Consider the following 16,486-nt stretch of genomic DNA (forward strand, 5'->3'; position numbering starts at 1 on the left):
AAACCAGAGATCTTTACATTTTACGATAAGTAATTTAAAACATACGCTTAGAATTTTTTAAAGAAGCTGCAAGGAAAAGCACCTGTACTTTCAAACTTTACAGGTCATATTTTAAGAAATTAAATAAGTGAGGACACTGCTGTCCAGTGAAGTCCCAATGCTTTTGATAAGGAGAAGCACAGTGAGGACCTAGACAAACCCTCGTGTAACATCACCATGTTGTGCTAGCTTTTCAGTTGGTTTTATTGTACAGGTAACGAATAGGCCTATTCAATTTTGTCTACCATCGAATACAAACTTGTGAAATTGTAAACTTGTGGTGGATGAAATATATGAAACTTCAGGACTGCTTCATTCTCTTCTCAAATCTTTTTCTCTGTGTCATGGAGAAGACATAGTAATGCTTCCATAGTATCCTTCCTCTGTTATAAACCCACAAAGAAGACTACAAAGCTTAGAGTGATGCAGCGCCACAGCACCTCAGCACAAACTAGCAACAACACCATGTAAGGACAGTCACTGGCAGTCTTGTAACTGTTTAAATAGGAGGCTTTTTTCCCACCAACCAGAGTAACTCATAACTGGGCAATTAAAATACTATGATTTTTAACTGTCCAAACTCCTGCTACCAAGAGGAGGTATTTGACACAAAATTTCAAAAAGAGAAAGTGTCAGCATTATCCTTGTGCTGTCACCTTTCTGCAGACATTGCTCATTTGTGAACTGAAGCACAACCTAAAAACACAAGAAGAGACAAATGCATTTCCACTAAGGAAAGAACAATTATCAGATTCCATCTGTGTTTCAACTCATTATTTTCTAATACTTTATAGGAAGCTTTAAAGTACAATTCGTAACACTGTCATTGTCAAAAGCCCAGATTTCCCGCCAGTGAGATGACACAAACATTTACTCTAAGTCTACATACCACTAAATTGGCCACATTTGAAAGGAATGATGAGTAACAAAATCCTCTGTTCTTCTGTTTGGAAGGTATCTGTGTTTACAGAACACCATTCTTTGACTATGTACCAAGCCTTCAGTGCTCTTGGACTAAAGATACCAAGTCCATTTGATTTACATTAAAAAAAAAGATTAAAAAAAATCTAAATTTAATTTCTCTCACCTCCAATTCAACCATCACTTGTGCATTATCCATAGTAAGCCGGCTCTGAGAAAGGATGAGAGAAGCACATCTGCCATTAGTTTGCTCATCACCTGCTGTTTAAACAGCACTCCCTGTTTAAGCCAGGCATTCCCTAGCTGGAAGGATTCCGAGGGCTCTGCGGAGACTTGGAGAGTTCTGTAAACAGGAAGCACCAATCTGATGGCAACTGCCAAAATCAGCTGTTCATCCCTCCAACACAAGTAACACACATTTTGACTTCTGAAAAAATATTCTAGCTCTACTTGGTTAAAGCTTTTTTTTTTTTTTTTGGCCTTGGTCCATTATAATTCTGGTAAAAGTTTGACATGACCACAAAATAGGGCTTTTGGAAAGAGCAGCAAGAAAAGAATCCATGCCATCAGCAAGTAGGCTATTAGCCCATTTTATCCTATTGTTTCACAATGGTAAGAAATCCTCCATCGTACCATACATGCTGAGATATCAACTAGCACATCCTCTATGAAAAATCACAGGAAAAAAAGCTATTTAGTACAAGCCTACTGTTTTAAGTTTAATGCATGTTTTTAACTGTTAGACTACATTAGCAAGACATAACTCTGCATTCTATCTTCACAATTGCCAGGATCCCCCAAAATTACACTATGGGCTACAAACTTAGTACTATGTCACATGTAAACAGCAAGGTGTATCTGGATTTTAAGGTTTTCCTCAATCAGTCTTCATTCGTAGGACAGCTGAGGGCAAACTGGATTTTATGCTTTCCAGTCAAAACACAGAATCCAAGCACTTTGCCTACACACATAAAAAAAGGTGGCCGTATCTTCCCCCACCCCCCCCATCATCACTGCCCCAAAGTACAACTGAGAAGGCAATACACACACCTGCTGTCAGGCAACAAAATCCTACAGTAAGAAGTTTCTGAAGACAAACCTATCCCTAATTAAAACACGAAAGGAATTATAAAACACTATTTTCAAATTTTCCTATCACGAAAAGCATTAATTTGATACTGTCTCTCATTGTTTTCACTTTCCCTTTTTTTGTTGGTTTTAGTCTGTTTTCCGAAGGCAATATGACTGTCTGTGCAGCTCCTCTTTCTCTGAAATTGATAGTTTCAGGTATAACAAAAACTTTAGCAACATTCAATATGTTCTTAAGTCCAATACAATCATTTTCACATTTTCAGTAAAGAAAACAACGTATATATCACATACTAACCAGTTACCATTTAAAACAAAAACATCTCCTACACATTTCGACCAAATAGCAAGAGAAGAATTGCATTTTTGCTAACAGGTCCCGAAAAGAAAAAAGAAAACCCAGAAAACTCAAAGCAACTTAAAGGAGGTACTTCAACTAAAAAGTTCCTGAATTTTTTGGTCTTCTATCAGCCAGTTTCTGTGAATTATTTCAGCAGTAGCTTTCTATTTTGTGTGTGTGCATGCACTAACATGAAATTGCATAAGGATACGTACAATTTGTGCTTGCTTTTAGTATTTCTACCACAAAGAGCACAATAAATTTTGAGAGCACGGACTAAAGATCAGACATTCCTAAAGTCAGGCCAATTCTGTACAACATCTTCAGAGTAGTGTTACAAATTAGCAAAGCTATGACAAGCATCCTTCCTAAAGGCTTCTCTTGGGTAAATAAATCCCAAATTTTGTGCCACTATGCACTGGAATAAATGATTAAATACAAAAAGTTATATTTGTGCTGCTTGGATTGTAATCTCTTTGGGGAACATACCAGGATTACTGTGTCCTGCATTCTCACAGCACCTAGAAATGACTGCAACACAGTAGTAGATAATCAAGTGCAGCCTTCCAATGAGAAGGTGACTTCCCCTCAAACAGTCAAATGGAGTATTGTCAGAAGTAGAGTTTAATACAGATTCAATATTATAAACAGAAACGAAGAAATGGCAACACATTCCTTGCCAAGACCAAGGGCAATAGTTCCTGCGTCCCAAAAAAGTATGTATGTGTCCCTCTTACAGTTCTAATTAAAATGCCATAAAAATGAACAGGCATCACAGTGTACAAGAAGTGTTATGTTGTCCACAAGAAATTTTGAAGGTCAAAACTGTCTGTGGATTCTAAAGCTTCAAAAACTTTAAGGGCTATAAAGACAGCGCAAGTGAACACATATGCCAGAAACTTCACTGTAATCTATGCTATCTTCAAAAGTTCAAGCTTAAATAGATATTTTAAAATTCCATATTCATATTTTGATTATGACTTGAACAAAGAAAACAAGAACTAAATTCACAATAAATTAAGCAGGTATAAGTAGTCATGTGTAACCCTCTCAAATCAAGGAAAAAAACTTGAGTTTACCTTACAATAGTCTTGAATGAAGTCTACTTCACTTTCTCAAGAAATTAATTCATCATGTAAATAGCAAAATCTGTCTGTCCAAAGCATTTAATTAGAACATGCAGTGGTTTTGAGGCTATTATATTTAAAAGGGTTAACATGATGTATAATTTTTATTAGTGTTACTACACCACCAATTCTAAAATATGCAATTGTACACCACAGCCAGTGATTCAGGCAGGAAATTCCTTCTTCAAACCTCTCTGGGTATTCTATGACTCACATAACAATTGAGGTATTTCCAAGGGTTTTCCTTTAGATTTCCTAAAATACTCTTCTGTAGTTTGATTTAACATTTTTTCACATGTAACATAACACTAAATTTAAAGCCAACTGCAACATAAGTCTTTAACAGAAATCACAAAAATAAGTATCTTAATTCTATTTAATAGGGTTAATTGCATTTTAAACAATGGTATGGAATGTTTAGGCAATTAGTACCACATACTTACCAATAAACTTGTTTTGCATAGTCTCTAGGAGAGCTTGGTGGGCATCCTCCGTTTGCAAAGCACATGAACATTCTCTGGCCAGTATGGTTCGGACAAGGTGCTCTCCACAACCTAAAGAAATATTAAGATTAGGAATAGTCAAAATATAGATATCATTATGAAGAAACTGTCATTATTTTACATCATCATGGCCAAATTTTAAAAAAATGCGTATGACTATTGTCTGCCATATTTTTTTATTTTTTAAAGAGTGACAGTCACACGAAAATTCAACAGTCAGCAGTTATAACTTTCCTGAAATTTCTCCTGCATGAAGTCATAAACCAAAGACAGTTAAGTACTGAAAGAAGAAACAAAAATAGCGAGAAGAAACAGTGAGACTGTCTCTGACTTGTCATCTTTATCCAGATCCGGAATTCTCTCTCAAAGAATCTACTCACTAAACATTCTCATAGGAATGATCCCTGGATGCAACTCTCTTCAAACCAAGAACAGCTTTAGTGAATGTCACAGTAACTCCTTTGCATTATGTAATCTTTTATTTAGTCTATCTGATTCAGCCTTTTCTCAACAAAGGAATACGTGAATTCACCTAGGCTTTTTTGGTAGGATGGCTGCTCATTGGACTCCTAATAAAAATTCCTGTAGTTTTAAAAGGTTTGTCTTTAAGAAACTAAAAAGCTCCACCAAACAACCACTTATTGCTTCAGTGCTTTCTGTAACTGTTCCCTGAAATCTGTTGCCGATGAAGACAAACAGGTCATTAGTACTACTGTTAACTCTGTAGGAACACTTTCACACCTGCTGTTTTTCTCCCATGCTCTGTTCCACTGCTGTAATGCGCTTTAGGACATACAGCTGTAGTCGAATGGTACAGTGCTTGTTTATTGGATCAAAGTTTTATTGGACAGGGAAACACACTGGTGATACCTTCTGCATGTATACAAAACTCATTATACTACTATGCCTCTCATTTGTCAACATGTTTTCTCAGTGGCAAGGAAGCAGATGAAGCAGCTAGAAGAGGTCTAACCAAGCACCAGTTAAGCTGAAATGTGTTATCCAGTTAGAAAAAAAAGGAAAACCACAACCAATGTAACAAACAGGGCAACAATTTCAATTATCTAAATTTAGGTGATTACAGTTTGATCAGACTTGTAACTTCAGAGTGTATCAGGGCCTAAAACTGCATTAGACACCAGAATATATAGAGAGAAGTCCATTGTACTCTATTCCAAATTATCTATATATATTTCTAGCAAATTTCTCATTAACCATGACAAGATGTAAGCACTGTGCTGGCTCCATACAAAAATCAGCTATAATCCAGTTGGACTTACCAGCTCAGGTGCAGAACTACATAAATATACCTACACAGCTTCCACAGACAATTTATGGCTGGAAACAATCTAGCTGTTTTGACACGGCAGAGAGCCAGAGCTGGTAAGACAGCAGACCTAAGCTGCCTTCAGACAACGGCAGCCCAGTCTCCATGTATAACATTCACTTTACTGCAAGCACTAACAAGCCCAGAACAGTGAAAACTGAGCAACTCTGGCTGAAGCCAGCCTAGATCTGGCACAAAAAGAACTAACAAATAAACTCAACCCAAAATGGCTCCAGCGCAGCCTGCTGAGTGTCTCATGACTGTGCTTCCCAATATGCTGAGTTTAGAGCACTGACTGTTTGGGGCACAACATTGCATGAACACACATTCACAGGTCCAGCGCTGTGCCTTGGAGCTACTCACACACTGGCTTCTTGTTCTTGCCACCACTTTTAAGCCCTAATTAACATGGCAACCTACTCCAAGAATCTCTTTCTGGTTACCTGTCACACAGTTATACCCTACCCTTTAAAGGCAAAGTGAGTTTACAAACACTGTTCTTCAAAGACTGCTAACACAAAAGGAAAAAAAAAAAGACCTCTCAGCCCCCATTTCCAATATACATGTGTCCCAAAATCTTGCTATATTCAGTCACGAAAATTACACTTTAGTCCTCAGTTATGTGCTCCTGCTAATGGGCAGTGTCTCTGATTAATACAATTCCCTTAAACTGAATTGTCTGAAGTGGAGTACTTTGACATTGAATCTACATACAATTGGCACAGCAAAAAGACAAAAAAATTCTTTGTGTAGCAAACAGATTGAGTAAAAGACAATTGTAAATTTAGATGAAAATGGAAGAGCTGAACAATTACACAGCAGAGGGAGACAGTTCTTGAGAGCATAAGAAAAAAAAAAAACGTTCTCATTGAGACTGTCAAGATTTCGAGTTATTGAGAAAAGTGTCCTGGTTAGGATATCTTCAAGAGGCTCACACAACACAGTGTCTTCAACAGCTGCAGGAGGGTCTGGTCCATTCATCGCCTCATTACTTCCACGCTTGATAGCTTTTGTCCACAACAGAATTGAGAGTTATCAAATATTTATTCAAGACAAAGTGATGCATGAAGAACATGCAAAAACCGCAAGATGCATTTTACCCAAAGATCACAACATGGGCTATCACTTTTTTTTTAAACTAAGAAAATTTGACCATTATGAAGTTTTGCTGTAAAGAACAAAACTAAGTAAGCATATGCTCCAACAAAAACTTACCAAGTTGATTTTTTTCTTGACAAGAACCTGTTAACACCTTTAAATATAATACTTATACCTTATGTAAGGTAAGAAGCTTGGGACTTAGAATGTGAATGAAGCAACTGAGACACAAAAGTCAGAGCGAGCATATGCATCTCCTATGCATCAAGTAATAAAACCAGATGTTACTACTTCACAATTTTTAAGTAATTCCTAAATTGGCATCAAAAAGACAATAGCGATTTTTTAGCATGATGTATAAAGTTATTTTAGCCCTGAGAGAATGACTTTATTGAAGAGTTCCCATAACATCAAATCTGCCACAAAAAAAAAAAAAAAGAAAAAGAGAGAGAAAATATGGGTTAAGAACAGCTCCAGCCCACTGATCTGATCCAGGATCAACCACAAGGAAAGCAGCCTTGCAATTCTACTAACACATCACACATCCCTACATCCCCATAAAGTCCTTCTTGTCATATTTATGTCAACCTGTAAGGCAGCAAACTTAACAGACTGTTGCTGGCAATGCATGTCAAAATCTTTCAACACATCACATGCCATCACTCTGCAGGGACACATAACTAATGAAAATAATCCCCCCATTTGAAAAAGAAAAAATGTTACTGCAGTTTCTGATGCAGGAACATCTATTTTTGAACAAGAAAAACAACTAAGCAGTGTTTCATATATTTTGACCAGATAAAGGCTGGGAAAAAGAATTACCCTAATTATTCCAATAGAATTGCCCTTCCTATTATCTCAAGTTAGAACCAAATACTAGAGTGTGAACTGCCTTGCAGGTTCAGCAGACTTGTACGTCTCTATACTCAAACTGGCAAAACACTGTAGATGAAGCTAGGGCTAGACACGATAATAAATGTATACAGAACTACAGTAATCAAAACCTAATTTATAACACACAATATGAAGTGCGGGTTCAAATTTATAGTTCCATTCACTTGTGATCTAACTATCAGCATTAGCCAACTTGTGAAAAAGTTTTATAAACATGAGTCAAGACAGCAACTACAGTCAAAGCTACTTTAACGCATTTCCAAATCATGCACACAAGCTGAAGAAAACGTAAATCTGGTTCATTTGCTTAACTATCCTAGATGATACTATGTTTATCTGTGTATTTTTACACTTTGTGGTCTTTCACTGAATTATATTGAAACCAAACCAACAGGGACTCCTAACAAGAATTTTTCAATTTTCATTAAAGTCCCAAATACACTTGTTTTAGTAACTTTCCTGTAAACAAAGTTTACATCATTTTATTATCCTTTCTCAGTTAAGATGATGACTTCTTTGGTAACCTCATTGGTAACCTTGTATCTTAGAGACAAAGGCTTTGCAATGACAGATCAAAGCTTTCATAAGCCTTCATAGAAGAGTGACTCAAAAGGAGATGACTATCTGGAAAAATTTACTGGGTTAAATTAGTGCTTCTCACTGAAGTAACTGTTTCATATAGTAAACAAATTGTTTTCCTAGCACAGTAATATTGTGCAAACACCATGCTGCCTACTCATAACCCATCTGCTGACAAAAATAGTACTGTTGGAACTCCTGTTGTCCATGTTTGCAAGGGTAAGTACAGTTAGTTGCCCTCCTCTAGGATCACTGCTGGCAAAGTGAGCAATATATCTACAGGAAATGCATATTCTCTTTTGATAAATAAATAAATACAAAGACAGATAAAGATTAGCATTTTGATGCTAGGTTAATTGGAACTAAGTTTAAAAACCAGATTCCTAAAGGCACATGGCAGGAACAGGCTCCTTATGACAAGCAAAGCAAAGAAGGATGTCTCAACAGTCATAATGCTTATTTTGTCCTCAAACCAGATTGGTGAGAACCAGAATCTTAAACACCCCACAAAACAAAAACAAAAACAATACAAAAAGGAAAAGCAAACAACCAAAATCCACACCCCACACCTGTCTTCAACTAGAAGTTTATAACCCTGACTGAAAACCACTTGGAGATCATACAGAAAACTTCTGGGGATCATACAGAAAGCATCAGAACTGATTTTCAGCAATACATATTATCTTGGATCATGCTTTTAATGCAGTGCTTCTTTCAAAGTGCAAAGCTGACCAACAGTGAAATACGACTTCCCTTTTCTGTGGGTATTTAAATGTGTAATTTCTGAGAACAATACCACTTTTCCTATTCAGACACTCATTGATTCATACAAGATCCCCACAAGAACAATCTGGGAATCTACAACCTCTTTTTTTTTTTATAGTCTTTTTTTCTTCTACTATCCTATTATAACTTCACAGTTATATATGTATCAGCAGTCCTCTCAAGTTACTATTTCAGCCAAAAATAGCACAGAGAAGCAGAAAGTCCCCAACAGGCTTTTTTTCAAGCTTCAAGCACAGCAAGATGGTCGTTCCTACGGTCCACACCCCATGCACCAGATGTTGCCAATTAGTGAATCAGATTAGGCAAACCAGAAGTACCTGTTGTGTTGCACAGTGCTGTACAACAAGTGAAATGCATGCCTTCACCCAAAGGAATGAGAGGCAGGAACCGATCATGGAAACCTGTTACTATGCTGACAAGTGACAATAATTTTTCCACTGTCATTCACAACTCTAATAGTGGGCAGATACTCTAGAAAGCAAGTCTTGGTACCTGAATACCAATACATGTGCCAGACAAGAAATATATCAGGGTTGCACACCTCAGCAGGCATAAATGTGAACTGTGCGCCTTACCAACGCATTTATAGATTTAGGAACTTTTTTGTCACAGTCCATAAAGTTACATAGAAGCACATACTCTGAGATTCACATTTTTAGTGTTTTCTGCATATACTTGATCTTACTAGTAATGAACAAAGCCTAGCAAAGGCAAGTTTTATGAGCATATTAACTGCTAGCCATTATGCTGTGGAGCCAGGCCCAGTCTTCGCATTTCAAGTACTGTTTCACTGTGTGCATATAATGGTTTTCAAGCTCTAAGTCTTTTCAAACATTTTGTTCTGTTTAGCTTGTCAGTAAATAAAATCAATGTAATTCAATAGCATACCACCGGACAGGTATGTACTGCAGCACAGTAGCTATGGAAACAATCCAGATGCTGTTTGTGAAAGTGTCAGCTGCTGAACTGAGAAAACAGACAAGCCAGTAATGTTTAAGCTAGAGCTCACAAGTTTTGTGTTTTTCCTTCCTAAGTGGTCTTTAATAGTTAATAGCTCTACTCTGTAGTAATCTGGTAGTTAGACTATGCACAACTTTCACAACCACCAAGTTACTAGGGGTTTTTTGTGGGTTTGTTTTTTATTTTTTTAATATTGTTAACATCTTTAATTCTCAGCTATTGTGTTGGACACTATTTTACACTGCATACTATTTTGAAGAAAAGCTAAGAAATCTGAGCTATAATATTTGGATTTTAATCTAATCTTCTATACCAAACAGTAACTAATACTCAATTCATAGGTTATACAAACCTAAACTTGCTATAGACTTTGGTCCTTAATTTGAGCTTCACGGAAGAAACTACAGATTAAAATTACTATATGTTCCTCAGCATAGTGACTTCTCAAGTAGATTTCTAGTGCTTGAATAACTACAATAAGGAGGGAAATAACCCAGCACAATATAAGCTGAACATCCCATACAATGCGTGCTCTGCATCTTATAATGTTCTACCAATGGAACCAAGATGGCAAGTGAAAGGAACACCTTCTGCAAAGCAAGGGCCTCCGACCAGCGTGTCAGAAAGAAATTGTTTTTCTGCTTCTTTTGATGGGAGATGCTTTCAAGCCAGGAAATTAGAAACAGGTGTGCCAGAGGGCACACACACATCCACGCACCACACTGAAAAACACGCGTTTTCAATTTTCAGACATGAAAGAGACTCCTGTTGAATGGAAGGAGAAATGAATATCTAGCTTTCTTTCTGTAAGCCATAAGCAGAAAGCTTATGGAGCTTTGACAAGCTGCCAGAGTCTGCCTAGCTATTGAAACATACAAGGACATCAACATAAAGTGTTGGAACGTGTTTTAAAGGAGTAAAAAATGGAAACTTGCATTAGTCACATTGATTCAAAAATGGAAAAATTAATCTACTTTACTCCACTGCCAAAGTATGATTCTTCCATCTTCAGCTTCTGAAGAGAGAAGTTACAGGTTATCTGTATTTTATTATCTATTCCATACAGTAGAGTCTGAACCAGGTCCTGTTACATTGTTTCAACTTTGATGTTGTTATTTTCAGTTAAATAGTACTGCCTAGAAGTGTCAGTTAACAAGTTAAAAGAACTACTATTTCTGCTTTACTTCCTGCATAACTTCTAGTCATGCCTCATGGAAACACACTGAAACCTGTATTTTAGTAAGCTCTGGTTGTCATTACCAGTATCTCTAGAAAGAGCTGACTAAAAACTTGCAAGCCAATGATTTTAAAAAACAAAATACAGTAGAATAAAAATATTTGGCTGGTAAGATACTGATACAGTTAGTTACACATTAAAATAAAAGATTAAAGTCTAATTCTGAAAAGACAAAATGCTTCAGTCTAGCATAATGCACTACAGTACTAAATGAACGTTGCATAACGTTTAGCATTTTTTATCAGCTGCTGCATCTTGCCTTCACACTAGCACAGGAAAATTTTAACTTACTGACCTGCTGCCAGGAAGAACACCTGCAAAGAGTCCTGTCCAATTCCTAAAGCATTGATTCTACAGGGATCAACGGAACACATTCTTGTTGCAGACAGAAAATTCTTAGATAATTTAACTTCCAAACTAATGAACACCTACTAAGAATATGCAAATAGAAATTCTTCAAAAGGTTGTGACTTCAGTAAATTCGGGTAGGTTTCAAAGATAACAAAAGACAAACTCAACATCCAGACCAACTGTGTCTAAAGTATCTTCTCTAAGGAAAGGTGGGAAAACACTTTCTATATCTTCAAGTTTTTAGTATGGGAAAAAGAAACTAAAATTACTCTGAAGAACAACTAATCCAGCTTTTCCACAGTTTTACAGATAAGGGGAAAAATAAGGCTAAAGCGTTAAAATATGTCAAATGTACGAATCCTTCATTTCTCAGTAGTGGGAAATGCCAGATAACTTAAGCTTTATTGTTATTGATCTCTCTCTGAAAATACTACACCTTTCCAAACCCAAACACTTTTGTCATACAAAATTTACAGGAAAAGAAGTAAGATAGTAGCTTATGTATTGGCTAACTAAGCGTATATAACTATTTTCTCCCAACCACAGAAAAATGCTTAAGACCTAAATGCTGAGTTCAGTTTGCCGCAATCTCCATTCCACTTTATATCCTTGCACCTATTTCAAGACATTTGGGCAAGGTATGGTAAACAGGAACAGGACTAATAGTGTTCAGAGGAGGAGACGGTGCTGCACAGCTGGCTGCTGCCCCAAATGATGAACACACCACTTTGAGCAGTGGGCCTTCTGCAGGAGACTACCACTTCTAAAAAGTCCATGCAACTTCATGCTTACAACATATTGTTACATTAAGGCCAATTAAAATTTCAAGAGGCAATAAGCACTCTTTGATTTTTGCATCCATCCAGCTCTGCTTCAAAACAACCCTTCTGAAGGCAATTCAAACAACCATTCTGATTATTCTGTGGACAAAACCCTCAGCTTTGAACACTGTGGTACTGTGTTTAATTGACTGCTTTACAATGCTACCATTCCCACAAATCATCTCTGCTTGTTGCTTCCTCTCTCTTCACGCAGCCTTGTAGTGGTAGTACGTTAGTTCAAGCACCACATGCACCAGCACTGAAGCCTCCAAACGGCATCTGGACACAAAGCCTGAACTCTTGACAGAAGCATTCACTTCAGAGGTAACTACTGATCTGTCTGGAGATAGACCTCTTTCTTCCTCTACCCTCTGGTATACTGTAACAATGACATAACTCTTCTCCATATGCAGCTGCTTCATCTGTGATGCATTAAATTACCTATCATTCCCCAAATTTTACAGGACCAGACTGATTTTGAGAGATAACACATATTTCTTCAAAGAGATTAACTGTATCATAATATCTGTCTCACAGAGTAGCTCAAACAATCTACACAGGACGCAAGATTTGCATGTGAAATTCCTCTGGAACTCTGGAGCATGGACTCAGAAGGACGCAGGCCAGACAGACAAACAGCACCTGCCCAGGTTATCAGCAGTCATTGGATCTCAGCGCAGGCACTGCTGCCTTCAACGCACGGGAATCACAAAGTCAAAGTCCCACACCATATGTCAATTTATTGGCATTAAAGCTTCCTTAAAAAATATTTACTCCACAGCTTTGCACATCACTGTGGTTCCTGTCAAAAACGAGTTTTTAAGTAAGAATCTACATATTGTTCAGTGGGTTCCATAAGGAGAGATGGAAATGCTGGCTGAAGGCACAGCTTAACAACCAGTTTAACAAACAAAGCCATCTCTCTGTAGGTGTCATTTCCTCTTCCATTTTGCCAGCAAAAGCATCCACGAGGCGCACAATAGACTGGAAAGGAGAACAGATGTGAACAAAAAGTAATAGTCTAAGCAGAAAAAGGCAGGGGGAGTGAATACACTTATTTCCTTACTGATAAGGATTTCGAATGTCCTTGAGCAGTGGGCTGGACTAGATGATCTCCAGAGGTTCCTTCCAAGCTAAACAATTCTTTATTCTTCACAGTACTAAATGTGCTATTTTTCACTTCATGAAATGATACATCATATATATCACAGAATTGTGTAGGATGGCAAAGATCTTTAAGATCATCAAGTCCAAGCATTACCCTAACACTGCCAGCTCCACTACTAAGCAGTGTCCCCAAGTGCCACATCTGCACATCTTTCAAGTATCTCTACAGTGACTCCACCACTTCCCTGGACCACTCTTCCAGTAAAGAAATTTTTCCTAATATCCAATCTAAACCTCCCCTGATGCAACTTGAGGCCATTATCCCTTGTCCTATTGCCTGTTACTTGGGAGAAGAGACCGATATCCAGCTCATTACAACCTCCTTTCAGGTAGTTGTAGAGAATGATAAGGTCTCCCCTGAGCCTCCTTTTCATCAGGCCACACAACCTCAGTTCCCTCAGCTGCTCCTCATAAGACTTGTTCTCTAGACCATTCATCAGCTTCGCAGCCCTTCTCTGGACACGCTCCAGCACCTCAATGTCTTTCTTGTGGTGAAGGGCCCAAAACTGAACACCGTACTCCAGGTGCGGCCTCACCAGTGCTGAGTACAGGGGCATGATCACTTCCCTGCTCCTGCTGGCCACACTACTCCTGACACAAGCCAGGATGCTGATGGCCTTCCTGGCCACCTGGGCACACTGCTGGCTCATGTTCAGCCAGCTGTTGAAAGATTTCTCCCAATCTGAACCCTCACCTACACCTCGCTTTGAGTCCAGAAATCTGACATTCCTGCTGCTTTCTCAATAAAACACAACTTTGGGCTCAGTCCTTAAGTCCAATTACATTTGTTAATATGCTTCATTTTTTGAAAGAATTCAAAACATTTAAAGATTCTACTCCTTTTTCTTAAGGATTATAAATTCTAATTAGGTCTCATTTAAATTTTCCCTAGGACATCACTGTACCCCTTCTTGTATGAAATATTCTTCTGAAATGGATTCTAGTAAAACATGGAGACTTTGCAGCATTATGTTATAGAATTTCCATATTTTGTAAATAACGCAAGACCTTCTACCTGTCTTCAGAAACGCAACATTAAAAAATTTGCTGGCTTCAATGGCCGATACACATACACAAAACAAACCACCCATGCATGAAGAATGCATAAGTATGCTTTCCACTACCTACTGTTGTAAAGATGTAAAAAGGAATGCCACATGATTCTCAGTCTCTACGTTTCTACTCAAAAATCCCACTTATAGTTGCATTTTCAAAGCCTCCTGTATTAGCTGTTACTGTAAATTTTATATTTATCTTTCTATTTTAAATTTAAGGTTCTGTATATCCAAATAGAATTATTACTTTTCAACTTATCTCCCATGAAAAACATAGCCTGCCTCTTACCCCAGTAGTACTACTTTTGGCACAGTTAGTGGACGAATATTCTCAATCGGCATGGATATTCCAACTAGGGAGGAGATCCAGTGTCACACTTGATATTATTTTGAATGAGAATAATATACACTAAGTCTTTGACTCCTACTATGTTCAGGAAAAAATAGGAAATGTTTTGCTAAAGTACAGTCAAAAATGGACTATTGTTTCTGCTGCGGTTGGGCTTTGTTCACAAGTGTTTTCCCTCCAAATAATACCCATCTTCCTGTGTTTACACTCATACACCAACAAAAATCATTCACTGAAGAGTTCCAAGTGGCCTTATGATTGTGGTGAGGTGGTGGGGGTTCTTAAAGCAAAGGCTGTTTTGTCTGTGTGCATGCGCAAACGTGCGCACACATGCACGCACAAGCTTTTAAAGACCAAAGATTTGGCTTCTACTATCCTGACTCAGAAACCAGCTTAGCTGTTCCTTGTATTTATACTAAATAAAGGCCCCTGGTAATGCTCATCTCATTTAACAAGCTTTCATGCAGACTCTACCATCATTCTTGCATGGAATGGCACTTACATTATGTTGCTTGACATCACAGTTACGGTTGCCAAGGTATCTTAACTATGCCCACAACTGCAACTTTCTCCAAATTTCTTGAATTTTAATACTGGCTTTGAGATACTTAAAGAACTCCTGTAATGTTTATCCTTCAGTTGTCAATAAGCCCTACAGCCGTATTTAAAAAAAAAACAAACTAAATTTAATATAATTCAGAGTTCATATTTTGAAATGTCTCCAAAAATTGATACAAAAGAATCCAAAAGATTTTACTTGTTTACGCAGAAACTGAATCTTTGACTGAGAGTTACAGAATGAATCTTGAATTTAAGATCCTTTATATTCACAGTCATTCCCACGTTTTGTCACCCCCATCCTGTCCTTAGAAAGTCTTCATCAGTTGTCCCACCCCTGTTCAACTATGGCCGTAAAATACAAATTTTACAATATTTTGTATTTTGTAAACCATAAAGTAACTTTTGAAAAGCAAAAAAAAACCAAACCAAAAAACCTGAGACAGTGTGGCTAAACAACAAGGCCAAGAGACTGTCAGATGTAAGAAAAAAACGTTCAAAAAGTTGAAGTCGTGCCCCAAAACGTTCAGAACCACCACCTTTGGCACATTCAATCTAAAGCCATGATAAAAAAAAGGCCAAAAATACTTGTGAAACAACTTGCTAAATGCATAAGAACTAATACCAAATCCTCCCTGAACACACAAAAGCAGGAAGCCTGCCAGCATCCACAGGGCCAACAGAAGATCAAGATGTAATATAATACATGAGCACTGAAAGAAAGTTACATGAATTTGGAAGTAATTTTAATAAGTATTTTAATTGCAATGCCTTTCCCCCTCCCCATTTTCTTTTTAATAAGGAAGGTATTGAAAGATATGTCTCAAGTTGTAGCTTTGACAGAAGGAATTTAGAACAAAATTATTAAAATTGAAGAATAAAACCTACTGTGTTACCAACCGTTGCATTTAAACTAACACTTTTTTTTGTCAAGAAAGTTTCCACAAAGTAAACCATCACAGAATAAGAAAAACACTCACAGCAAAAATTAAGTAACCGGTCTTCTAAGTGCAAAAAGAAATGAGGAATCTTGAGAAAGTCATCCTGACCTATTAAAAACAAAGATATTTCCAGCTTATAAAGTCCCAATATCACAAATTGCTAGAAGCTTGGAAAACACAGTGGAGATGCTTTTCCCGGTCCCGTACTTTTCCTTGGAAACCTGAAAATGGCCTCTATCTGAAACAGGACACCAAATCATCTGGAGCACTGGTTCGACCCAATGAGTCCATTCTTACATTCCTGCCAATTCTGCATGGATTTCAATGTGCAAGAGTTTGTATTC

General features: G+C 37.5%; 1 protein-coding gene across 4 annotated transcripts in view; it reads right to left on the bottom strand.

The window, feature by feature from the left end:
* Positions 1-16,486, bottom strand: part of TASP1 (taspase 1) — a 94,983-nt gene that overhangs the window by 23,580 nt on the left and 54,917 nt on the right. For all 4 annotated transcript variants that reach the window (XM_075413499.1, XM_075413498.1, XM_075413496.1 and 1 more), the window contains one exon: positions 3,960-4,070. In XM_075413499.1, the coding sequence (XP_075269614.1) occupies positions 3,960-4,070 (111 nt within the window). The remainder of the gene's footprint in view (positions 1-3,959; positions 4,071-16,486) is intronic.

The sequence above is a fragment of the Opisthocomus hoazin genome, chromosome 2 (assembly GCF_030867145.1).
Source record: "Opisthocomus hoazin isolate bOpiHoa1 chromosome 2, bOpiHoa1.hap1, whole genome shotgun sequence".
NCBI lineage: Eukaryota > Metazoa > Chordata > Aves > Opisthocomiformes > Opisthocomidae > Opisthocomus > Opisthocomus hoazin.